General features: G+C 33.9%; 1 protein-coding gene across 4 annotated transcripts in view; it reads right to left on the reverse strand.

Annotated features, from left to right (window-relative positions):
- Positions 1-1,029: 1,029 nt before the first annotated feature.
- TMEM196 (transmembrane protein 196) overlaps positions 1,030-27,585 on the reverse strand; it is a 51,336-nt gene continuing 24,780 nt past the window's right edge. For 2 of the 4 annotated variants that reach the window (XM_009203272.4, XM_009203270.4), the window contains exons 2-5: positions 11,468-11,524; positions 7,256-7,510; positions 6,014-6,087; positions 1,030-3,846 (exon numbers count right to left, since the gene is read on the reverse strand). In XM_009203272.4, coding sequence (XP_009201536.1) covers positions 3,840-3,846; positions 6,014-6,087; positions 7,256-7,510; positions 11,468-11,524 — 393 coding nt within the window. In that variant the 3' untranslated portion in view covers positions 1,030-3,839. The remainder of the gene's footprint in view (positions 3,847-6,013; positions 6,088-7,255; positions 7,511-11,467; positions 11,525-27,585) is intronic. The other 2 variants (XM_009203273.4, XM_003896229.4) reach the window with 1 other exon arrangement.

The following is a 27,585-nucleotide window of genomic DNA, read 5'->3' on the forward strand; positions in this document are numbered from 1 at the left end:
TCATGGATTTATAATTGGTGCATCACCTTTCAAATTCCATGGAGTATTTACTGACTCTTTTCATATTTTCAATTGTAATGACAGTTGGTTAATTGTGCAAGAACTTGTACAAGGACTGAAGGAAATGGGAAGTTTCTATATGCTTTTGACTAGCATTATCCAATGGATCTTTCTGAAATGATGGGGATCTTCTGTAACTGTTGCCCATATATATCTATTTGACACTTGGAATATGGCTAGTTTGATGGAGAAACTGAAAAACAAAAATATTCTTTTTGTTTTAATTAATTGATATTTAGATTTAAATAGTCACATGTGGAGAGTGGCTACCATATTAGACAGTGCAGGTAGACCTTAGAACAGTGAGTTTATGACCTTGAGCAATTCAAGGCTTCCCTTATGGGTGGCATTAAAATTGGCTGCTCTGGATTATGTTCAAAGGATTTCCTCAGTGGTTCTTAACTGGGTAGTATCTCCCTACCAAAGAAACAGGTAAGCATTTGTTAGGACATTTTTGGTTATTAAAATGATTAGAATGTCCTCCTGGGATTTAGTGGGAAGTGACGAAAGATGCTCAATGGCCTGAAATGTGTGGGACAGTCTGCATAATAAGTTATTATCCAGCCCAAATGCCAGTAGCAACCAATTTGACAAACTCAAGTAGGCCATCAGAGTTCTCTAAATATTGTGGTTTAATTTGTGACATCACATGCAATCTCTGTCCTACCATAGTAAATTCTGTCTCATATGATCTGTGTCTTATTTTCGCATGCCCTTAGGGACTTCACATTCTTATTATAATCATTTTGTTTGATGTCTTCAACCAGTCTCTCTCTATACTTGAACATATTCTAACTTTTGTATCTCAACTAATATTCTTATTTAATTCTATATCCTTCATCTGTGACTATCTCTTTCCCCTCATTCACAGCAGGCTATCCCTTGCCACTCTCACAATAGCACATTTATTCATGTAGCTATTGGGGAAGCATTTCTGCATTATAATGAAAAGAAAGCCAACACCATATGTAGTTTCAAAGCACATCATTTTATTATAGACATGTCAGTAGAGTTGTCATATCATGTTCCATTTCCAAACCATCGTGTGTATGTATATATACATATACATATGCACATATGTGAATATATATACACACATACACATATATGTTTAAAATTTCCAAAGAGAGCCCGATTGTATTCTTTTATGCTTATGATACCTCTCCCTATTTGATATGGTCCAAAGCATACCACCACACCAGTTTCACATATTTTTTTCTAATTTAGTATCACCTTGCTTTCTTCCAAGGGTAGGCTCATACTAAAACTATAAGGTAGTCACTTAAAACATTCCAGCATGTGGTTCAATGTATTGTCCAAATTAAATTTTCAAGCACTTAAACAATATCTTTCTAACATCCCCCACTTATCTAAAAAAGAATCACTGCACATCCCAAGTAAATCATTCTAAACTCAACTCTGAAAACACTAGGTAGAAATGATCATATTTAAAAATATATCTATACTTGGTTAAACATACACTGTAAACTATTTGAATAATTGTGATGATTGCATCTCTTTTTAACTATACATCAAAGCAGTGATATGCCTTCTTTTGCCCTTTAATGTGTTATGTTATAAATCAGTTCAAAAGACATTACAACATTTTTCTGATGTATTATAATTTTGTATTGTACAAACATGTTTATAGAGAAATGCTACAGAAAATTAGAGTCAGTGTTTATTCTTGCAGTACAAAACTACATTCTTGCGTGAATTCAGTAGGACCATACACACACAAACATGTTCATGATGTAATTTAGATTTTTATTGGCAAAGATCATGCCTGTTTGTGGCACTGAATGAATGGTTATGATGTTGATTCACTATGTGAGGTTGCATTTATGGACAGCTTCTGTAATATACTAGGCAATGAAGTTATCCAAAGGCATTGGGAGACTTCAAAAACTACACCAAAAAAGCAGAGTCCCGTTATTTCTGTTGAATAGATGACAGCCAGAATTTTTAGTGAGCTGATTTACATAGGTTACATGATGATCATGTTGCTATAAAATAAAAGACCTTCAAATTTTCATTAACTTGTATCATTATTACTGTGTTAGCACAATTAAAACTCATGTTTTGTTTATAAATCATATTCTCATACTGGGTACTAAATATTTTAATTTACCTATGGTTCAATAAGTAACTCATAAAAAATGACTTGAAAATTGACTAGATTTGGGGAGAAAGAAAAGTATACAATATAGTGAGAGTTATGTACTTAAAAATAATAGATTTCTTTGCCTGTTGCCACAGGTTATATTCTCATAAATATATTCAGATATATGTTGTTTTTTCACGTATATGTGTTGTTCTTGTTTGCTATTTTAACATTCCATTATTACAGGAAAGGAATGAACATAGCTATATAAATGTTAGCCTATCTTTTTACTTTTTCCACAAAGAATTATTTCAGGATCTTTGGATATATGCTTTCTTATATATGGACTGCCTATATTATTTCATGAAAATTGTAAAACAAAACGCCTAAATTAAATTATAGCAAAGGTAATTATAACTTCATTGTTGGGGGGTTACATCATCTGCCCTTTTGTATCATTTAATTGGACTGCAAGGTGTTTGAAATATCAATACCATCAACAATTTTAAGTCATGATGTCTTTATAAATATGGAAGTATGTCATTAAAATCATGTTCATTTATAAATTAATTTTAATTGCTATACATAAGTACTATAATCATAGTGAAACAGTAAAATAAGTAATCTATCTATATACTACACTATTCAGATCACTCATCTTCATAAGTATCAGCCACAATGATATTTACACAAAACAAACCTAATAAAAAGAAGAAAAATGGGCAAGTTTAGTAGAAATTAAACATGTGATTTTGTGGGCATAGAAGAGCCTTGAGCAATTGCCTTCCCATTTCTATTGGAGTAGAATCTTAATAATACCCCCACAGCATCACAATTGCTTTCCTAATACCTATTTACATTCATGTATGCTATAATATATGCTGTATAAATGTTGTATATTTACAGTATATATACACACATTCACACACATCCTTTATTCTTAGGCTCATTCATGAACATGCAGATCAATCTGCACAGTATGATCAAAACATGTTTATTTTCTTAAATGATATTCACATATAACTTTTCACTCTTTGTGCAAAAATACCATATAGATTAATATTCTCTCTCTCTAAAAAGTCTCTTTTTTATGCTTGAGGTTTTTCGTCCTTTACAAATAAATTATGAAATATATTTCATTAACAAGTTGAAAATAATTACAATGTTTTTATAACAAGGCATTACTGAGGTTTTGAATTGTGGCATCCTTGAAGCCATCTGTCTTTCAAAACAAAGACATCAGTAAGTTATTTTTATTTCTTGATATTTGCACTTTTCAATTACTCATATGAAATATGTCATTACAAATCTAATAATCATGCTAGTCAAATAGTGTTTGTATAGAATATGCATTTTATTTGTTTTATTATTTCTTTTTCCTGAAAAGGAAACAATCTGGAAAGCCTCTTGAAATTATTGTATTAGAATGTTTCTGGAAAGTTTTTTACCCCATGAAAAAGGGTGGAGAAACCAGTGAGGCAATATGTTTTTTAGGAAGAATAATTTTAGTGGATGCTCAGGAGAAATAAATGCAAATGCAAAAACTGTTTTATTTTCTAGTCCTTTGGTGTCTCATCACCTCATGAAAATCCTAAAAAGTGTTCAATTCTTTAAAACATTGATTATATTCTTCCATTAAATATCAGCTGTGGTCCTCCATTGCTCATGTTGTCTGTCATTTCCTGTTAGAAAAATGACATGATTAATTAAAATTGGCTTTTGGAATAAGACATTGTTTTGGTTAATGAGTTTGCAAAACAGAAATTTCAATCCATTGAAAAACTTGCTAAGTTTTGGGGAAAGACAAGGATATTGCTGTTATATTTGAGGAAATAAAATTTCATGGCATCTTGGAGCACATGAAAATGCTGAAGTAAGAGTCGGTTAGACCAAAATATTCTATCCACAACAACAGTCCATTCTCTCCCCACTTTCCTGAGTTTCCTCTTTCTCTCTTCAACTAAATTTTGGAAAGACCTTGCCTAGAAAGAAGAAGATGGTTAAATGAGCAAGTTTTTCTAACGCATAGACTCTGCTGAGCCTGTCAACAAAGTGCCAATGCATTCTAGAGGTGACTTTATTCTATAGGAAAATGCATGGCCTTTTGCTAAGAACAGAAAAAGGCCTACAAGGGAATCATTGCTCATTTGTAACTATGGATCACTAAAAAATCATAGTAGGAAAGATTGTTTTTCATGACACCATCCCTCTTCCAGTAAGAAGTAATAACAGCGAAGTCTCTTAACATGTTTTTAATGGATCAGTTACTAAAAAGTTAATAAGTAAAACTATATAGAAAAGCACTGAAAATACAGATGCAAAGGACAAACTAGCGTTAAAAGTTTCACTTTCGATGATATGAAATAACATTATGAAAAACTGTGATGCTTTTAATTCATATGTTTTATTAAATATTAAACCCTTCCCAATACAATAAAAAGTGATGGGATGTGAAGCCCATTCATATTTTAATGGTTAGAGCACCATACTAAAAATATGTTGATAAAATTATCTAAAAATAGATTGGCAGCATCTTTCCATGCTTGAACAAGCCTATTTGCAAGAGAGCAGTAAAAAAAAATATATATATATATATATATACACACACACATATATATATATATATTTTCTCAATTTATTTCTATCTATTTCTATCTAGCTCTGTTTGGAGAATCTGCTAGATATGTACATGGTGAAACTCTCCTAGAGATGCGTGTGATGAAAAATCTGAAAATATATTAGGGTTATTGTGCTGGAGCTAAGTTCATAGCTCAGAAATCTGATTTGAGGCTTCATTGAGGAACTCACCATTGATGGCAAAATAAGTAGAATCACCCCCCACCCTCAATGATCTTCAACAAAATTTACTTTTCCCCTTTTACCTACTAAGAGAAAAATCAAATTTCTAGTAGATTTACATAAACCCATTCGGTGCCTTTTCTCCTTCTACAAGGACTTTGCACTCAAAAACTGCTTAGAAACGATAAAAAGTTAATCCATTATATTAACCTTCAATTGCAGAATTTAGTAAAACAATTTTTAAAAATTTTACAAAAAAAGAATTTTCTTAACTGAATTCACTCTGCCATGAACACAGCAAAATCACTGATCGGAAAAAGAGTGAAAATTGTTTTTAAAATGAGTGAGTCTCCAGTTTGCAAACAAATTTGCAAATAGGCATGCTTAATTTAATAGGAAGATTGTAGTTTAAATTTGGGCTGGACCAATGTGACTATTTGCAAATGGGCTTTCTGCAAATGGGCCATAGTATCCATATGACTTTCTGTATGTCCAATTACTTTGTTTGAGCAAACCAAGAAACATTACTATTTATTTTTAACAATTTGAAATATGGGAACTAAATTTAAAATTTATCACATAAGATAATTTTACTAGAAGAGTCTTTTCATACTGAAATTTTACTGTATTAGTGTCCAACTTTGGCCATCTTCTCATGCAATTTTAGCATGAGGGAAATACACAGTTTGTCTTTATCCAGACATATCTATTATTAAAAACAAAACTCTGGCCCATGAATGATTATACTGAGTCAGTATCATGAAGTAGCAGACAATAAAAGGAGTCGTGAATCATCCAAGCAGAAATGTGTTTGGATGCTTATAGGCGGGCTGAGTATTTTAAATACTCAACCAACTTTCAAGCTGCAAGACTCGGCCATGTAGGTTTATGTCAGCTCTGCAAAGTAAGCGCTTATGAAAGCGATACTTTGAGAAACAACATTAAACAACATCAGTTCAGACTGATCTGTTGACATCATGACTTTCTGGAAGGGGGTAATGCTTTCTGCAGTGACATTACAACATGGTAACTCCCTAGAAGTCAGCGTACCTTGTAGGTAACTCTGGTGTCGGGGGCACCACCGGGCAGCTGGGCAAGTCGGTTATTTCAATAGCCCTCAATCTCTAATGTAAATATAACAATCATACAATAAATATTGCACAAATATATACAGAAAACTAAATCAGACTAGTATAAAAATAAAGCACAAAAGAGCCACTATTCATATATACATATAAAATGACCATCTATTTTTAACAATCATTTCTTTAAATTACTGGAGTTTTCCTATGTATATTATTAATTCTTTAATGAAGGACATGCGTAGCTCTGCTTAAAACTGCTTTCTTGAGTCAATTTGAGAACACTTGCTCCCCTTATTTGAATGTATAGATTGTACATAAAATGGAAACACTACAGAATAAATATTTTTCCTTCAAAACATTATAAAGAAATGTGCAGTAAGCCTTGCTGTTATTACTTCTGCTCTGTGCTTATGCAATTTTATTTCCATGACATGAAGCAAAATATAATGTGGCCATTACCTTAGTGAGTTTATTTTACAAGTGTTTCCTCTTTTCTCTACTAGATCCAGTAGCAGGAACTGAATTAAGGAATATGTGCAAAATGTAATAGAAACACAGACATCATACTATACCATTTGTCCTTTTATACAATTAATTTAACTTCCTATTTATATGGGTTTCATGAAACAATTATGCAAGGACAACTGCTTAAAATACAGGCAAAGCTATCCACATATGCATAAGTTTAGATGAGAATTAAATGAAGCTTTATATGGACTGTAATATCTGCACTGATAGGCCAGGCGTTTTGTCACCTTATAAAAAAGCCCCTTTATACTTGAAGATCAAATTTACATAATCAAATGCATCTCCTTACAAGAACAAGGGAAGAGCTAGAAAAGGGAATTCATGCAATTTCTAAAACTGGCATTATTGAGTGGAGAGTGTATTTAGTATCTGTGCTTTTCCTCAGTATAATACATAAAAATCCATATTTATAAAGCATTCAATATTTTATGAAATACTATTTTAGGCACTATGTTTTTGAATAGACAGATAGACTACAAACTTTTGTTGAAAATAGGTGTACCCATGAATTGCAGAGAAAAAAAATATATATATAAAATTTCTATTCTTAACCCAATAGAGCCAAATGTGTAAAATCTGATTCCTCAAATTGTGATCTAAAGTTTCAAGTTGATTCACCCAGAGTGGACTTCAGTCTTCATCATGTGCTAGCAGTGAGAGGAAAAGGTACGAAACTCACTTTCTCAGCCATTTCATGAGAGTGATGCAGGGAATGCTCCCTTTCTGAGAACATCCTCCTCTGTTCATAACTGGCTAGTCGACAAGTGAGCCAGGAAGAGAGCGTGCAGCCCCCGATCCCAATGCACGCGAGAGACATGGAGGCAACGTGCAGAGGGTATAGGGAGGAAGTTTTCTTTGTGACTGCCCGGAGGAACTGAAAATTCAGGATGCCCCCAATGAGTCCACAGATACAGCAGGCTGAAAAGAGGATCATCTGATAAAAAAAAAAAAAAAGAAAGGGAGCGTTAAAGTTGAAAAGTCAAACCTGACCAGAACACAGTTGCCCTGTCGGGCTGCATGTCAAGGATGACTAACCTACAATAAAGAAGAAAAAGTGGTTTTGGTGCTTCACAGAGGACAGGAGATTTTTTTTTTTTAAGCCAAGTTTCTATTCACTCTGACTCACTGTACACAGAGAGAGTATACCACAGTGTTTCAGAAATTGATAGCTGACGATATTAAAGCCAAGAATATAGCTTATGAAAACCCTGAAGCAAACAAAATTTATCTTCTAGGTAGATTCAGATTTAAATATTTATTTAACATCTACTGTGTGCTACTATGCTAGAAACTTTAACAGATATCATCTCAATTAACACTCCCAGCAAGCCTCTGAGACAGTAACACGTGTTTTAGAAAAATGAATGGTAAATAGCTAACGCTAAGTTTAGGCACCAAACCGAGATTTTTCTGATTCCAAATCTAATTTCACTGTGTCAATCCTTCAAAAATATCTCAATAGCTTCTCTTTGGATTGTCATTAGTTCCACCTAACTTCAAATCTTTATACCTTCCTACCTATATGAGCTTAGGAAACTTAGTTAAATCTCTTTTTTTAAAAAAAAGTTCACTCATATTTCATTGTGCATGTATTTCCTAAACAAGTACTTTAGGGACTCCTATGAACTGGCCCCCATATATTACAAATATTTTATTACTTTGTGGCACTATTGTTGAAGAATATACAATCGGTGTTCCAAAAATACTGTTTGTTTGTTTGTTTTAGAGAAACAGATGATGTAGCTTTGCTTTTGGTCCTACTATTGGTTGGATCTCAGTGTCTATTAATAGAGCTAGGAGAGTTAATCAACAACTATCATAGGATCCCTAGCAGAACCAAGAATAATGCTTTCTGAGACGTACATATTTTGTGAATATTTAATAAACTTAAATTAACTAGTCAAATAACTTTAATAATTATATTTTCTTTTTGCATCTGGTCTAAATTCTTCTATGGGCTTTCATGATACTTTATAGTATGATACTAATTGAATTATGCAATCTAATTTCCATTCTTCTCTGGAACACAGTCTTATTCCAGTCACCTCTCTTGTCCTTCAATATGAATTACTTATTCCCACATCAGTGATATTTTTCATTTCCTGGAAATAATTTTGCTTCTTCCTTAGACTCCTGGATGAAAGGCACAAATTAAGTCCTAACTTGGACTTTATTGATCTTCTCCTTTGCTATAATTCCCCAAGTCAAACAGCTTTGTAACTCGCTTTAACATTTAATTTTACTTTATCAGGTATTATTTTTCTTTCTTTTCTTTTCTTTTCTTTTTTTTTTTTTTTTTTTGAGATGGATTCTGTTTCTGTCGCCTTCAGGCTGAGTGCAGTGAAGCGCAATCTCGCTCACTGCAAGTCTACTTCTCCCCGGAGTCTCTAGAAGCCATTCTCCAGCCTCAGCCGCCCGAGTAGTAGCTGGGACCACAAGCGCCCACCACCATGCCCGGCTAATGTTTTGTAATTTTACTAGAGACGAGATTTCACCGTGTTAGCCAGGATGGTCTCAGTCTCCTGACTCGCGGATCGGCCCGCCTTGGCCTCCCAAAGTGCTGGCATTACAGGCGTGAGCCACTGCACCCGGCCTTATCAGGTATTATTTTTCATTGACAGTTGAGTTTACTCTGCACTTATTAAGCACCTAGCATCTGTTAGCCCCTGAGTCAGCAGCTGCTGGCATTACAATCAATCATTCATAATTCTTCCTCTTGAGAATAGTTAAATCTTGTGAAAGAGAAGATCCAGAATTTTAACATGGCATGATAAATATTAAGAAAGGGATATATGGATTGCCCTAGGAGTAGGGAGGAGAAGAATTTAGCCCAGCCAAGATTTTTGGAGAAGGCTTTCTTGAGAATATGTCATGTCAGTAACTACAGTAGTTAATTTCATTTCTTCAACTTAATTCAGCATTCCTTATTGCATCTGTATCATCAGAGCTAAAAATCCAATAATGAATAAAATCTTTTTATACTTGATTAAATATAATACTGAAGATCCATTACCAATAATAAAATCATCCTACTAAGTATAAACTTATAGCTCATGATGCCTACTAGAATTAACCAATTATATTTTATTTTAAAGTAGGTTTGGATGTCATGCTGTTCTTTGGGGATATATTTTGGTGTTTACTCATTCTCTGAAAATATGGAAAGATATTATAATCAAGCTTCAAATAATTAATTATTTTTACAGAGAAAGTAGACAATACCTTTAGTTTTCTATCACATGAAAGCCCATATCTTTCCTGATGTCATTCTGATTAATTCTTTAAAGGCATGACACCTCATTAACATGTATTAACAAAGCAATCTTATCCAGGAATTAAAATGTTAAAATCTGTAACCATATACTATTTTCAAATTTCACCAGGTTGGAGACTCTAGACTGCAGATATATTTGGAGTGAAATTTTTTTTTTTAATTTCATTAAAATGTAGAAAATCTTGGTAGTTAAATGCCATCAATGGGGATCTCAGAAAGTACAGAGGATAATGTACCTTTTAATAGTAGATACAGCTACCACCTGAATGGTAGTTTCTTAAAAAAATCAGATTTCATTATTTTTTTTTCTTTGTAACTTATAAGAGAAAGACAGAAAAGTGACACTCTTGCCTTTGTATAAAACAACAACAACAACAACAAAAAGCCTCTTCCCTCCTTTTTTATTTTTCCCTTCCCTCCCTCCTCTTTCTTTCTCTCTCTCTCTTTTCTCTTTCTTTTCCTTTTTTGTCTTGTTTCCTTGTTTGTTTACTTGCTTTCTCCCAAGGAGTTGTTCCTACATAGTCATAAAGAGTCTTGGTAGAGGAAGAGCATAAGAAGAATGAAGGCCATGTCTAAAGAATGATGGGAGAATCATAAATGCAAATTACAAGCCTGAAAAAATACATTTTTTTCTAAAGGTTTCATTTTTCCCTTTATGTAATTTTTTAAAATCAAATATAAAATTGCTATCTAAAGCAATGAGGGCTTTAGCCTTTTTGTCATAATAGATGTTCTCACAAAGAAAGGTGTGATTAGAAAAAGGGGTCAAATAAAAATAACTGCAATGCTTCCAATTGCCTGATTGCTCACATAACTGGCCTCCCCTTGGAAAACTCTTGTTAGGCTCAAAGGCCACTTCCTAGGGTCCCTGTGTAGTATTAATTTTGCTAATTTGTAAGTGTCTATGTTCTTTCCCATAATACTTGGTAAAATAAACCACACTTTTTCCTTATTTCCAAACTCTCATAAAAAATCATGAAAGGCAATGTGGAATCCACACTTCAGCATGCAGTGTGTCTCATCCAGCCAATATCAGAGTTAACTGGGAGTGTGTTCCATACCCCAGAAACCCACTATAGTACCAGAAAACATCTGAAAACACTTATGTGTGCATTCACAGTAATAAAAGAAAATAAAATAAATCTCTGAGAATTAACTGTAACCATAGCAACAGAGCTGTCTTGCTGCTTCGCAAAACTTGCTTCACAGTCAAAGAAAGCCAATAATCCTTAGGCCCAGTTCCATATTTAAACGGTTACATTTCTCATGGGCTGAAGCTTTATCTTCTTGAGCTCACTGAAGGATTCAGGCGATTGTCTGGCAGTCTTCAAATTGGAAAACTAGAGACTGCCATCTGCAGCAGTCATTAAAGGTTACATATTCTGGTATTTAAAGAGTTTATTAAAGTGTTTTTATATTGGTGGGCTTTTGTCATGGTTTCTAATAATTTTGATGGTTTTCTTTGAAAACAGAAAAGGCAGGATTTTTTGCCAGTTTTTTTTTTTTGTCTCAAACTAGCAATATTCAGTATATGAAAACTGGCTAGTCATCATTTCTATTTTAGAATTTTACATTTCAAACACCTCAATGCATAATACAAACAAATCAAAAACTTACGACAAGTCCTGATTTTTTTTTGGCGCACAATATTCCACAAATGCCACAAAGAAGAAACTGAAAAGGAAAAGAAGAACAATTATGCCTTATCCAAAGACACGAGGACCCCTAGATTTTAGCTTTTAGTTCACTCATGATACTTTCTCCAGGGAAGATAGAACATTTTCAATTTCCTTCAAAATCTGGAAAGGATAAGATCTCATTCTAGAATAGTAAAGGATAAAGGTATAAACCCTAATAAACATTTATTTTTTGCAAGATTGTTAGAGGTAATTGAATCCATTTTACCACCAGGTAAAATTATTAAGTAAATAAATTTAGAGCTTTGTTTCTCTCATTTCCTTTCACTGTCTGATTCCTTTCCACTTTCTTAGGGAGAAAAGTGGTGTGATACATTCATTCATACTTAACAACGAGAAATCAGTAAGTTATACTACAGGAAAGAATCTGCACAAATCAAAAGATAATGCATCAGACAAGGATGATTCTCTATAGAGATACTCTTTGTACCTCTCCAGTTGGTACAGTGACTATTTCCTTATTCTACCCGAAAGACTGTTCTTGTGGATATGTCAGAAGAACACAAAGGGATAAAGCAATTGACAGCATGTAATTTCTTGTAGATAAAACATTGTTGACATAATTGCTTTGCAAAGGCAGTCACATCAGATTATCTACCAAGGAGAGACTATTAGATATTTTGGTGATCATAAAATGATAAATAGTTTAATTTGAATAGAAACAGTTCCATTTGAATGCAAGTTTTCACATACTTCTGACTTGAACTAAACTATGTAAAATATTCATTAATAAGTAAGAAGTCCACTAAAGGACTTCAGATTTGTAAAGAAAATTTTTATTTGCAAAGAGAACTAGTTTTCATTGTTGTTGTTGTTTAATTATCTGAAGTCAGAACTAACAATATAGCTTATTTCACTAAATATTTGACACCTGGATAGATTTATTTCCAAATACATATCAAAATATGCTAAAGATTATCTGAGATAATATGCATGTGAGAAGTACCAAGAAAATTTGTTAAAAAGCAATAAGTAAGGGAAGTTGTTGCAAGGAACCTTTTCCTATAAGGGAGCAAAATGATTATGCGGGCAGTGGTGCAGCAAGAAGGAATAGGGAACACAGAATATATAAGAATTTGGTATATAATTTAGATGACCTTTCATATTAATGGAAATGATTATTTTCCCAATAAATAGAACTAGAATAATGTGTTAACATTCCCTAACATACACCAAAATTAATATAAAATTGAATATTTATACAAAAATGTTTAAATGCCTTGGGAAACAACTAAGTTAAATATTGATATAATTTTAGAGGACCGGGAAGGATTTTCTAAATGTAGCACCAAAGTTTTAAGTAAAGTAGAAAGTACTTATTAATAGAAAAAAAATTAATTCTGATGGTCAAAAACATAACACTCAAAGGCAAAAAAATGTTGGGATTATATTCAGAAAGTATATGATAGCTAAATAGTTAACATACTTTAGAAATAGAGCTAACAAAATATTTTTAGTATTATAAAACCATGAGAAGATAGAAACTCAGAACTTTATAAAACCTGAATACTTGCATAATTTTCAGTAGCCTTAAAAAGCTATTTCAGAGTGACCATTTCTCACCACCCACTGTGTCCTAGGTGTAGATGATCATGTCCTCTTATGGACTCTTTTTGTTACTAATTTCATCTCACATTTTTCAAGGCTGTGCTCAAGAGATTCCAGTTTGGACCAATTCTGTACCTCTCAGTGCTTCAAGCTTCAGATCAAAGCTCAAGCATACTCTTCTCCTTAAGTTTCCCTGACTACTCTGTTTTCATCCTGAAAGTTCATTTATCCAGAACTCAATCGAAAAGAATTCGAAAGCAGTGTAGCTTTATGTTCCTTGCATCTGTTTTGAAATCTATAAACACTGCCATTATTCATTTACAGTAAAGCCCAAGGGGTGGTCAGGAGCATACGCAGAGTTCTCCATTCAACCATTTGGTTGGAACATCTAGGTGCCAATAAATTTGCTATTTTGTATTGTCTCACTTCAGTTGGATGGAGCTAAGAAATGGGAATTCAAGGATTGGGAGAGGGAAGGGAGAGTAGTGAAGGAATCAATCAAAATTTTTTCTACTTGCAGCAGAAGAATGTAAATACTCTCCGACTGTCACTTCTGTTAGAGTATCCAAAAATCACATTTCCTAGAGAAAAGCTGTAACCTAAGAAAAAGTGGACACATGTAACAGGAAGCATATGAAATTATGGGATTTATGAGGAGGATCTAAAAGATCTTGGTTGAAATTTAGCCAGCACAGTTTATAGAAAAGAGAAAAAGAGGCCCCCAAAGTAGTAAACTGATATTTTATTTCATTGGCTATCTTTATTTACCCCAAGTCATAATAATGGAAGAGATCTTAAAAGTTGATTTAATTTATCCCTCAAAGCTTACATGTGGGGATGTGGGGAACTAGAGGTCCAGAGAGGTTAGTGACTTGCTCAAGGTAACACATAAAGGTCAGAAATCACACATACAATTTAAGACTTTATTAAGTGTCTAATTAATTTGTTTTTAATAATGTAATGGACCAGACGTGGTGGCTCATGCCTGTAATCCCAGCATGTTGGGAGGACAAGGCAGGTGGATCACAAGGTCAGGAATCTGAGACCAGCCTGGCCAATATGGTGAAACCCTATCTCTACTAAAAATACAAAAATTAGCCAGGCGTGGTTGCGGGCGCCTGTCATCCCAGCTACTCTGTCTACCACCAATGAGGGAGAGACAACAGCATGGGAGGAGACCCTGCACCCCTACCCTGTGATGAAGATGAACAGGTACTCCAGCTGAGGGTGGGGCACTCACACCAAAAAAAAAAAAAAAAAAAAAAAAAGTCCAGCACATAAGCACAAGGCAACTATAGCCCACTACTAGAGGATTGTGAAGACTATTTTGCACCAAAGATAATCACAGCCACAACAACATTTAGTTCCGTACACCAGACTGACTCCACTTCTCACACTAACAGCCTAAAAGTAGATATTAAGATAAAATACAAAATTCTGGAAAAAAAAATGACTTTCAAACTTTGCACTGTATATCCAGCCAAACTCTTATTTAAGCAACAGATTATAAGAACGACATGTTCACTTGGCCAAGGGCATGGTGGTAGACTGAATTATGGCCCTCCAAATATATCCATCTTCTAACGCCCATAATGCATGAATATTATAGGGTAAAAAAGGCTTTGCCAATGTGATTAAATTAAGTTTCTTGAGATGGGGAGATTATTACAGATTATCCAGGGATTCCTTAAACGTAATCACAAGGGTCATTTAAGAGGGAAGCAAGGTCAAAAGAAGCAGAAGGCTATGTGTTGACAGAAACAAAGAGGCAGGGAGAAGAAATTTGAAGATGTTACACCGTTGGCTTTGAAGAGGGGCAAGAGGGCTATGAGGCAAAGGATGTAGGTGACCTCTGGGTACTGGAGAGGACAAGGAAGCTGATTCTCCCTGGAGCCTCCAGAAGGAATGCAGCCCTAAAGACTAATTTTAGACTTCTGCCCCTCAGAACTGTGAGAAAATGAACTTCCATTGTTTTAAGCCACGAAATTTGCAGAAAGTTGTTAGAGAAGCAACAGGAAACTGATACAGGCTCAAAAACATTATTCCACATAAAACTCTAAAAGAATTACCGGAAGTTGTATTCAGGACAATAAATAGAAAAAGATATGAGACAGGAAAGGAAAGAAATAACAAAAACACAAAATAAAACACAGTAAATGTTTTAAACGGAAAATACATTATTGAAAAAAATTAATATCTGCTAATACCCCAGGCGATTTTGGCATAAGCTATGATGTGTTGAGCAGGAGTAAAGAAGATGTAAGTAAAATGTTCTAACATTCTTATATTACTTAACTGAATAAAGAGATCCTAACTAGATTTAGATAACAATTAAAAAGTTGAACTTTAAATTTGTGCATTAAATTATAGATCAGAAAACTAAAAATAAAGAGAATTTGTTTTAAAAACAACATAAAATGACAACAAAGATTAAACCAACAGGTATTAGGAAAGTTAGAAAAAAATTTAAAAAGTGACACTATGCAATAAATTTATGTAAATAATTCTAATAAAGTAAGCAATAAGACTAAATGTGAATGTTTTCAATTTTCTTAGCAAGAGGAAAAATAGAGAACAGAAAAGTACTTTGCTAGAATTTCTCTAAAATGAGTAAAACCCTTTTCTTTCCCTGCTAGTTTGTCTCTCTTCTCTGTCTCCCTCTTTCCTTGTCTCTCTCTCTTTCTCTTACACTGGCCTAGGTACTAGTTAATGAGTTCCGTATTAGTATTCTTTTCTGTACAAGAAAGTTTATTTTGGGGAAGAGCGACTAAAAGTAAAAAAGGCAATGGTAGAATTTCCCAGTTTGAATTATGTAATGGAAAATTTCGGAACCATGATTACTGTGGAAGCAGATATAAGTATTAGCTGGCAGGGAGAGCAGGCAAGGTTGAAGGAGAGCAGGCAAGGCTGAACTGATAAGATTATAAACAATGACGGGCCAATCCTATTTTAACACAGCTTATTAAAAATTTTTCCCACATAATATTTAACTACTTCAGATGAAATAATTTTCACTGAAATTCTCTGGTTATTAGAGGAGATATACTCATTAGAAAATAGAAACAACACTACTTTTTTTTTTACCCACTCAACCACAAATTGAATTTAATACTTTGAAAACCTTTAATGACTTATACAATTTCATAAACATTAGTTCATTTCTTTAACATGCATAGAAAAATCATCAGGAAAACACACAGACAGATATTAAATGTTTAAAAATTGTTTAGAAAGAATCTAGTTCTGGCTAAAAGATGTATTTATCCTGTACCTGGATTAAAAGTTGAAAGACTTATTTTGAGACCACTAGTTCTTGAATATTCTTACTCTACTTCATTCACCTTTTAATTAAGTAATAACTCTGGAAGCTCTTAGAAAGGTTATTTTGTGGTTCAAAACACAAAATGCACATAGAAAGCATTTCATAGTTTTCTTGATATTGTGCTGGTGATTGTGTTTTTCTTACATCATATCCTGCTCAACTCATAAGGATGCCTCCTCTGTTATGGGCTTCTTTTCATTTGAGATCCCACTTTTCTAGTGGTTTCTATTATATATATATATACACACACACACACAGAGTATATAATATATGTTATATATGTATATATAGTGTATATATATAATATATAGAGTAAATTATCTCTGTAAAATGGAGAAAGCTTATCAAGTTGGAAAGCCTGCCTGAAAGCAGTGGTTTTCAAATTTGGCTGCATATTAGCTTTTAAAATTCCTGACATTTTAACCAATCAAAAATTAGAATCTCCAGGGTAGGACTCGTGCATCATTATTTTTAAATCTTCCCAGGTGATTCTAGTATACAGTCCAGGTACAGAGTCCATTTCCCTGGGAATCACATGCAGTGTTTTCAGCAGTGCTTTACCAATAGACCTATTCATTTTAGGGCTCTCCATTTCAGCCCTGAAATTCTCCTTAACTACTCTCAGTGAGATACCGACAAACATGAAGACCAAATAAACTGCTCTTCAAGGGAGAAACATGGAGTCAGCATTCAAAACATAAGGTCAAAGAGTGAGAGTTGTTTGGTTTGTAATAGGTCTTAGACATAGAGATCATTATTTTATCATCCTTTAATTTATTTCACTCAGAGCCCTTCATCGTTGCTAATACGTATTTTTTTTCCTAAGTCTCTAATCTTTTCTAAACTTTTTTCAAACTTTTCTTTTGTTTTAGTTAACTAGACCTAGAATTTGGCATGGTACACTATTATCTGGGTAAATCAGGTCAGTTTTTTATTGAGAATTGAGAAATAGGCAAAAGAAAGACACCTATACAAACAAACACCCCTGCAGAAAAATATTGAAGGGAAATAAACTGAAATTAAACAAGATCAAGAATAAGAAAACAAACAACTGAATTAAAATATGGGTGAAAGATCTGAACAGACAACCGACAGAGAAGATACACGGATGGCAAATAAACATGTAAAAAGATAGTCAACATTGTTTGTCATTAAAAATTATAAATTTAAACAACAGTGAAATATCAAGACAAATCTGCTAGAATGGCTAAAATTAAATAAACAAATAACTGATGATATCAATTGCTTGTGATGTGAAGCAGCAGGAATTTTCATTTGCTACATACAGGAATGGAAAATGGTGTAGCCACTATGTAAAACAAGATGGCAGTTTCTTACAAAGATAAACATAGTCTTCCCATATGGCCCAACAATTTTGCTTTTAGGTATTTACCTAACTAATTTGAAATGATTTGTAAAACTAGGAACAATCAAGTTTTTTTTTTCATAGATGGATGGATAAACTGTGATATATTCATACAAGGCAATACCATTCACTGATAGAAAGAAAAGCGAGATACCAAGACACTCAAAAGCATGGACAGAATGTAAATGCATACTGCTAAATAAAAAAGCCTGTCTGAGAAGGCTGTTCACTGTCCAATTCTGTAAACTTTTGGAAAAAGTAAATAATAGAGGCAGTAAAAAATAAGCAACTGCTAGGGTAGGAGAGAGGTAAAGGGGGTTGAAAAGGTGACACATGGGGTGTATATTTAAGGAAATAAAACTATTCTGTATGATATTGCAATTGTGGACACATGATACTACCCTTTTGTGAAAACACATTAGCACAAAAAAACCTTAATGTCTAAAAAATTTTTTAAATTAATTTTGTTAAAAATTAAAAAATTAGGGGGTTAGGGAATCCCAGAATAGAATGTAGAATGTAACCAAACAATATAACTATAATAAAATGTGTAAGACAATTTCAATGAAAGGGGTCAGGGAGAAAATGCTGACCTGAGATACAACTTTAGAAATAAGTGGAATATGTAAAACTGAAAAAAAGACAAAAAGGCAATGGTATATAAGCATTATACTCTATTTCACAAAGTTGTTTCCTACAGGGTTACTGGTTAACAATTTTGACACCACTATACATGTATACTGAAATTGAACAATTAAATAAATGCATAAATGGTAAAAGCCAGATTTCTTACTGTTAGACTGAGAGTTCAGAGATAAGTCAGGGGAAGAGTCTAGAATGATCCAGTGGGAAGGGACTGGAGTTGTAGGTATCAGTATTAAGCAATTTTTAGTTTAATGTAGATACAGACGGTTACATATAGAACTATTTGTATGGATGTCTATACACACACTGGCATATTCTCATATATATATTTATTTGCTCTGATAACTGACAAGTTCTAGAAGGAGCAACATCCCAGTATCAATGAGCACACCTATCACCCAGATCTTAGTTTCAAATGCCTTTTCCTATAAAAGGAACCATGCATCCTTGGAGAAATGACTGATTTTTGGACTGGGGTAGGAAATATATAACATGAATGTAGAGCGTACAAACAAACAAAACCCACATTGAGATTTGTCAAAGGGACAAAGGAGCCAGCTGAAATAGCTTCCAATGACTAAAGCTGGAGCAATTCAAGCTATAAAATAAAATAGCATGGGATTATGACACAATGTGTACCATAAATATCATTAAGGCCATGAAAATGAATGATAGACTAAATCAGTAAATGGAGAGAAGAGGAAAATCTACTGTACAGAAAAATTTCAAATAACTTATGTAGATAGTTGGCTCTCAAAGAAGTGGAGCATAACTTCCCACTATGTAAGTGTGAGCCACACTTAATGATTTTCTTCCAAAAAGTACCATATGGGAATACAAAAAGTGTATTTGGAATGAGAGGGTGGCACCCCTTTTTGGGGTGGGCCAAGGAACTCTGCTAGCATTTTTTCAACCACAACCACTGAGGTCATTGTTTTGCCTGCCTATATCCAAGGCTGGTTTTGCATGTGGAATTGAATGAACTCAGAATCTGGAGGGTCAGGCATTTCAGAAACAAACCCAAAAGTTCCATGGAATAGAGTACTGTTTTTTCCAAGGAGAACACCACCTCAATCAGGTGACCAAGGTCAATGCCAACAGTGATAAATCGTGTTGATAGCACACATCCTGCATTCAATGTGATGAAAATGGCAAGGGTGCCCACTATTACCACTTGTGTTATACATTGGAGCAGAGCTACTAGACAGTCCAAACAGGCAACAGCAATAAATTAAAAGTATTAAAATTGCAAACGTGGAAGTGAAGCTATCATTATTTGCAGACAATATAATTGATATATGAAATTCCCAAGAGAATCAACTCTACATGGTAATATAGAAAGGTAGCAAGGCACAAATTAGTATTAGAAATTAGTAATATTCATATATGCAAGTGATAAAATTCCTAAAAATAAATTGTGTAATATAAGTATAAATAAGGAGAAAAAAACATTAATGAAGAACACTATAGTAGATTTATACAAATGAAAATACATAAAACATACTTGCTATAGTCTGAATATTTGCGAATGGAATTAGTGACCTTATAAAGGAGGCCTCAGAGAGCTTGTCTATCTTTTCAGTTACCTGAAGTCACAGCTAAAAGGTGCCATCTTTGAGGCAAAGAGTGAACCCTCAACAGACACTGAATCTTCTGGCAGCCTGGGGAAAATATTTGCAACAATAAGCAAAAGACTAATTTCCCTAATGTAAATGAACTCCTAAAAACTAATAAGGAAAAGACAAACGATTCAATGGAAACATACACAAAGGATATGAACAGATACTTCCCTGAAATACAAATGACTTCTAAATATAAATATGCCCAACCTCATCAGTAATAAGAGAAATGCAACTTCAGACTAACTCAAATATGTTTTTTCATTTATCAGATTGGCAGAAATCCTTTGATTCTGTTCTGTACTGTTTGATAATCTTGGCAAAGATGTAGAGAACCAGTCATACATTGCTTAAAGATACATTGATTACTGAAAGGAATTCAGCAACAATTACTAAAATTATACAGGTGTGTTGTGTGTGTGCGTGTGCGTGCATACGTATATCTCCTTTGCCTCAGCAGTCCCACAAGTGAGAAGTTATCCAACACATTTAGCTGCAAGTGTACAAACTGATCCATGTGCTATATTATTTAATTTAGCACTATTAGTAATAGCACAAGAAGAGCAGTCCCAAATGTCAGTCAGTAGAGAACTGGTTAAACTTAAAGGAGTTCTCTGCATCTATTAAAAATATACAAGAAAGATTACTATTCACTGATATGGGAAGTTCTCCAACACATATAGTTAAGGGATAAAAGCAAGGTGTAAAGTTGTGTATGTAATATACTACCTTTTGTGTAGAAAGGCAAGAAATACATAATTATCTATATACAAGTTTGCTCATACATGTTTAAAGTAACTCTGGAAAAACAAATAAGAAACAAATGATTATTTGAGTTAGAGGAGTGATGGCAACCTGATCAAGGGGACTGAACTTTTCATTGAATACTTTTGGTTTCATTTACATTTGAACCATTTTCAGGAGTTACTTACTCAAAAAGTTAAATAAGTTGACTCCTATTTGCTCAAGGCAAAATTATGACGTAAATATTAAGAAAAAGTAGTCCATCAAGATTCATTGTTATTCAGTTTTGTGTTCTCCATAGGTATTTAATAAATACTAACAAAAACTCCCCAATCTGTACATACTCAGAAAGTGTATTTGGAATGAGAGGGTGGCACCCCTTTTTGGGGTGGGCCAAGGAACTCTGCTAGCATTTTTTCAAACACAACCACTGAGGTCATTGTTTTGCCTGCCTATATCCAAGGCCGGCTTTGCATGTGCAATTGAAATGAATTCAGAATCTGGAGGGTCAGGCATTTCAGAAACAAACCCAAAAGTTCCATAGAGTAGTTTATAAGAATTGAGTACACTCCTTGAAATAAATTAAGCCTATCATCGAAGATTGAGGTTGAAGGCTGAGCATAGTTTTCTTCTTAAATATAATGAAGCATAAACCATTACATGTTGAAGTAGATGCAGTCTCCACCTTCAATAACTAACATATTTCATCTTTAGTTAGAAAGGATCTTGTAGTTCCACACATTCATAATAGTTGCTGAAATAAAATCTTTATTTTGTAAAGCATTTTGATCATCTCTTGACCCTCTAGAAAAAGAAATTAATTGAAAAAGGAATTTTGCTCTGTGATGGGCAAGTTTATGAAGAAAAGAAATTATGGATCTAAGAAACCTTTCAAACCTCATATGAATCTCCATATCAACATAAATGTGTTATTTCATTAGCCATTACTGGCATTGTTAGAGTGATAGATCATCTACTTGTTATATCCAGCTTTGCCATAGCCTCTCTGACAAAGCTGTGCTGTTGAAATAATATTTCTAGATGACATAATTGAACTTCAGATGAAATGAATGAATTAGTAAATGCATTGATGATACTGTATATTTACAGTATCCGTGGGGAGGTACAAAAATTAGTCAATTTCAGCCAATTTTAAGGCACATAACTGGGTGCAATTAATCGTCACTGAATCAAATCCAGTTAAACATTGAAAACAGTTATGGTTCGTCATGATAGATTAATTCTTTTCTAAATGGTAGCATTTGAAAATAACTTGGATGGTGTTGACCTTTCACATGTCACAGTCATAACACTGTGTATTTCAGAAAGTTCTTTCTCAGTCCTCAGATGCTGTTGAGATGTCAATACAAATAGACTTTTCTACATAAAAGTCACTGAAAAAGACAGTTTTGCACTGAGTGATAATTGCAAAAATATTTTTTAGAGATGAGAAGTAATTTCCCAAACTAGAAAAGACTCTGTTCTTAATTGACAGAAAATGATTTGTGAAATTTACCTATGAGAATATATTCCAGTAGTTGATTCACTTTCTCTCAAACATCCGGTTTACCTTCAGAATATACACAGAATGGCTTTTCCCTTTTGGTGAAACTAGAAGTTGGACAACGTCTTAGCACTTTCATCTGAATGCTGAGATGCTATTACCTGCTATTGACTGGTTCACTGTTCTGAGTGACTGTAGTTCATTCTCCTCTTTAGACCCCTCTTTAGCCTTGACGCACACACTATCCTAATATCATCTAGAAACTTGCAACTGGAAGAAATCCAGATACGTTTCATTCAGTCAAGATCAGATAACATATGATCAGTCAAAACATATTAGAAAATGTTTCAGGACATTAAAATATCAGAATACATTTTTAAATAGGGTCAATTTCTTTGTTATTTTATCGTTATTTTAACCCATCAGGTACTATACTTTTCATGTCATGCCTATCTAAAGCACAGTTCCTAAAGGAGACAGGCATGTTACTTTTTGATTGAAAACAATGACTGGTCTTTGAAGGACTATAACCAAAGCTGTTGCCATCTTTTTTGTTTGTCTTTTCTGAGGAAAAAGAGTATGCTCTCTCAGGGAGAGTAGGGTGCCCTAAGAGGAACTTCCTTAAACCTCAGGGCTTACGTCAAATTAATAATAATCCTGACTTTATGACTCTGCTTGAAATCCTTTGTAAGATATCACTGAAAGTAAAGAGGCATCGCTCCATTTGACGACATATGTTTTATTCAATAATCCTATCTGAATGTGCATCTATCCGGTTTCAACACTCTGGGGAATGAGGCAATGTATAAAAGCTGCCCATGCTATTTGCCTATTTCTTTTCCACAGGTAGTTTGTGAGGACCGGGTTTTGGCTGTCTTAACAACTGGACCCACTTTAGTCTGAATAGTCTGAGTTACAAAGCATCCAGAAGAATTTTTCAAATAATGACTTCCATAAACTATTATATTGGAATGACATGGGGATACTTATTAGAAATGTAGACTCATGTAAGAGTCCTGAAGGCAGCGGAAATTGATGTCTCATATACTCTAAGGACTCCCTAAGCTTTTATGATAGACAAGATTCTTCTCTTTCCTGAAAGGTATGGACTCTCATACAGAACACTTCTCTCTCCATTCCCAGGTGTTAAGACAGTTGTCAGAAGCACTTTGTGAGGAGTCAGTGTCTTGTTCATGCTTATCTCCATTAGCTACTGTTGCTTTCTCTAGATCCTGTTGGAAACCTTTTATACCTTTGCATGGGAAGTCTTGTGTAGTTTGTCTTTGAGAGGTTCATTTCCCCCCTCAAAGAACTGGTGGTATATTTGGGCTTTTAAGTTCTTTTAAGCTTTGTTTGTTCTTCTGTTTCTCATGATGAGGGATCGTTTGTGGGTATCAGACTACCTGGATTGAAGGGAAGGTGGAGCTATCATCCCAGATAGAGCCCCTAAGGAATGAGAGAGTGGCCTCTTCAAGAGGTACTAACAAAAGTAGTTGTCTCACCCAACTTTTTCTGTCTCTCGTTCTCTATCTGTTTCACTCTCTCTTTTCAGAGCGTCTAGAGCAGTTGATTTGAGGCCTTTGAAATAAACACAGGGAAGAATTTTACTCTCACTCTGCGAGTCAGTATTATAGTTTATATGACTTAGCCATGCTCTCTCTGTTTGTATCAATTTTATAATAAATATTTTGGATCAGGTATAAAAGTATGATTTTTCTTCCTGAATACATTTATGCCAGAAGTCATCAGTATATATAATTGGACTCTGAGAACGAGGGGTTGGAAATAGTTAACTAGAATGAACTGTTTCCAAACTCTATGGGAAATCCATGAGTTAAAGAGCACTATTTATAACTCACTTTAAATTTCCTGAGGCAGAAGTATCTCATCTCTCCACATACCTAGTTTGTTAACTTCAAACTGGTTTTAAAGGACAGCAAACATGAATTACATCTTTCCAATACCTGGTTCGATTTGATTTGCCACAGAGCCCTAAAATCTTGATAAGGCAAGTAGGGAGACTTTTAAATCAAATCTCAAAAGGAAATATTAGAGAATTATATAATTGAAAAGTAATTATACATTTCTCATTGTCTCAAAAAATCTAAAATAAGATCTTACAAGAACATGAATCAGAATCTTGTCTGATCCAAATCAGATAGAAGATTCTGGTAAGTGAATCCGGAGGGTGAGGTTTTTAAGGACTAGATTGTGGAAGAAATCATTGTAATAGAAGTACAATAATGGTCTAGGTGATTTATAAACTTAAGCTAATAAAAGACCCAGGGAAGATGCTGAGTTTCTGAATTATTTAAGAATAGTTATGAATGGTGGTTTCTAAGTCTTGTTGATTTGTGTTATTAATGTAACAGCTTTCAGCTTTCTCTGGGTAAACAGGATCATCATAAAATAATTTTAACTCTTTTTCTAGCCTTTCACTGATTCATTTATTCATTACTCAGCAATTTTCTTAGGCCTGTGCAGTTGCATAGAAGATTTAACACTTGTATGTCTTTGTAGTATTATAAGATGATGCTACAGAGAATCAAAAATAACTTATTCTCTCAACAGTGCCAGACAATAGGTGCTGGCTCTTAAAGAAGCAAAAAGATTAAGCCTGACGGATTTTCTATTTCCTGGAGTAACAGTGTGCTTTTACCGAAATACCCACAAAGGTTGCAGCAAGAAATAATAGTGTAGCAAAAAGAAATAATTTGGGAGCATAAAAAACATGTGGATTTTGGGCTTTGGAGAAAATATTAAACACTGTACTCTCTATCAATCAATATCCCTTAGAGGTACAATTCTTAGCCTTACTAAAAAAATTTTATAAGATGTCTTAGCAGATGAAACTTTACCCTCATCATCCAGTTCCTTTACTTTGCTGTTAAATCAAGAATGACCCCAAACGGAAACATTTCTGAGATATTCTTTTGGAATAAATTCTCAAATTTCAATAGTTTACTTTTTGCAAAAGTTTGTAACACTTACTATCTGAGTTCTCCCAGTATTTCTGGGAATACTGAGAAGAACATTCTTTAAGTGTTTTTATTATGTGTGTAGAGAAATAAAGATGCAAAACAAACAAACAGAAAAAACTAACAACAACAAAACATAGCAAATTAGTGGCAGAATTTTAATGAGAATTGAAGCTTTGGATTTCCTAATTATTCCTTATTGCGCCCTATGCAGTCATCTCTCCATATATGCAGGAGATTGGTTTTGGGACCACCATAGATCCTGAAACCTGATGATGCACAAGTCGCTTATGTAACAGGGCACACTATTTGCATATAATCGTCCCCACATGCTTCTATATACTTTAAATTTCTCTAAATTACTTTAATGCAAAGACAATATAAATGCTACTATGTAAATAGTTGTATACTATATTGTTTTTCTATGTGTATTATTTTTATTGTTGTACTCATATTTTTATCATTTTTCCCAGATTTAAAAAAAATCTTCAGTTGGTTGAATTGGCGGATGCAGAACTTGCGCATAGGGAGGGCCAACTATTCTTGGTTTCACATTAGCACTAAGTATGTTGGAAACACCTTGTCACAAAATACTCTCTAAAAGATCAATTATAAATTGTTCCCAGTGAAAAGGTTTTGAGGAAAATCTGTCTGGAGGGAAAGGTTGCTAATGAGTATACCTATCACCTTAATTTTCACCTTTCCCTTAAAGAATCCCTTAAGATTCTTTTTTCCCCATCACTATCACACTTAGGCTTCCCACTGTATCTCTTGCCCAGCTGAGGATAAAGTCTAACACAGCTAGAATAAATTTATTTCCATTTATCTATTAATACAGCTAAAATAAGTTGATATTTTCAAAGAGACATGGCTAGAAAATAAAGAAGTACTAAAGGAAAATGAAAGGATGTGTCTTCTTCCTGGTGCATAACTCATTGAACATGCCGGCCCTGTTCCATCCCACATCCTGTTGGAGGCACCCAGTGACCCAGTACTGGGGATGCTGAGAGGACATTAAACCTTAGAGGCAAAGGGCCAGAGGCCACTTCCGTGGTCATCTGCTCCCAATTGAAAGTATCTATTGGCATATTCTATGGGTTATTTTAATAAAAATGATGGTATTTTTACATTTTGTTCTGATTTATATCCAGATTTGAAAAAATCAAATAACTCAGAGGACCTATATTTTATTTATTTTAAAGTGCTAAGGTCATAAAAATACATGATTGCTGAAAGGTGTGATACACAGAAGGACCACATTTTGTGCTGCAGGATATGTACATTCATAGGTTGAAGCTAATACTACTAAAAGTTCTGTTCTTTGACCTACCTGGGAAATTGGGGTAGTCTAAAATGTTACCTATTATTTCTGAATCTAAATGCTAGCTCCAAGAACAATGGAGAGGAGTTACATAGAGGAAGATTTTAACTGATTATCAGTAAATAATTTCTAATCAATAGATCTGTCCATAAAGTAGCTTAAGCTTCCTGATAACATAAATGAGGTCCTTTTAATGGGAAATGTTTAGGGAGTAGGTAAATGAGTACCACGTGGGAGTACGGAGGATAAGGTTGGTGCAAATGTGGCAAAAAGTTGAAGTAGAATCCTATGAAATATACTGACTCTTTTTTAAATCATAATTTACCACGCGGCTAGATGCTCAACTTTCAAAGAAATGTAGATGCTCAATTTTCGAAGAATTGGAGTTCAATGACATATATGTGACACTGTGTAATTCATCTCCCATAAAACAAGCCATTTTAGGCTGTTTCAGTGTCCTGGGATATCTATAGTTGTGAATAAAAATTACTCAAGTCATAAATATATGCATGAATTGGTTAATTAAGGCTACTAAATCCAGAATTCCAGATAACAGGTTACTATAACCAAAGAAACGACCACACTATTTTTACTTTTCTTTTGATTTAAAGATAATAGTAGATGACTTTTGGTTTCTATTGTATAAAATTATAATTGGCATCCACATACAAATTTTATATTTTGGGCCACCTTCCAAAATAATTAATTGATTTGTATTTTTTATAGCACTGAATGAGTTAAACAAGGTTCAAGGGGGCTTAATTGCCTTGCTCAGAACCTCGGCAGGAAGGAATTATTATTACTGCCTGATCTAGATATAGAATGTATGGTATTTCTTCATTTCTGTCTTCTCACTGTAGTTCTTTCTTTGGAATTAGGGAAATCATAGAAAATCCCTATTATGGTTGTGGCGATTTTTACTCTCTTAGGTTAAACCTCTTTACAGTTGAGTTGATTGTATATCATAATTTTAATGAACTGAATATGTATT

Source organism: Papio anubis, chromosome 4 (assembly GCF_008728515.1).
Source record: "Papio anubis isolate 15944 chromosome 4, Panubis1.0, whole genome shotgun sequence".
In the NCBI taxonomy this organism is placed as follows: domain Eukaryota; kingdom Metazoa; phylum Chordata; class Mammalia; order Primates; family Cercopithecidae; genus Papio; species Papio anubis.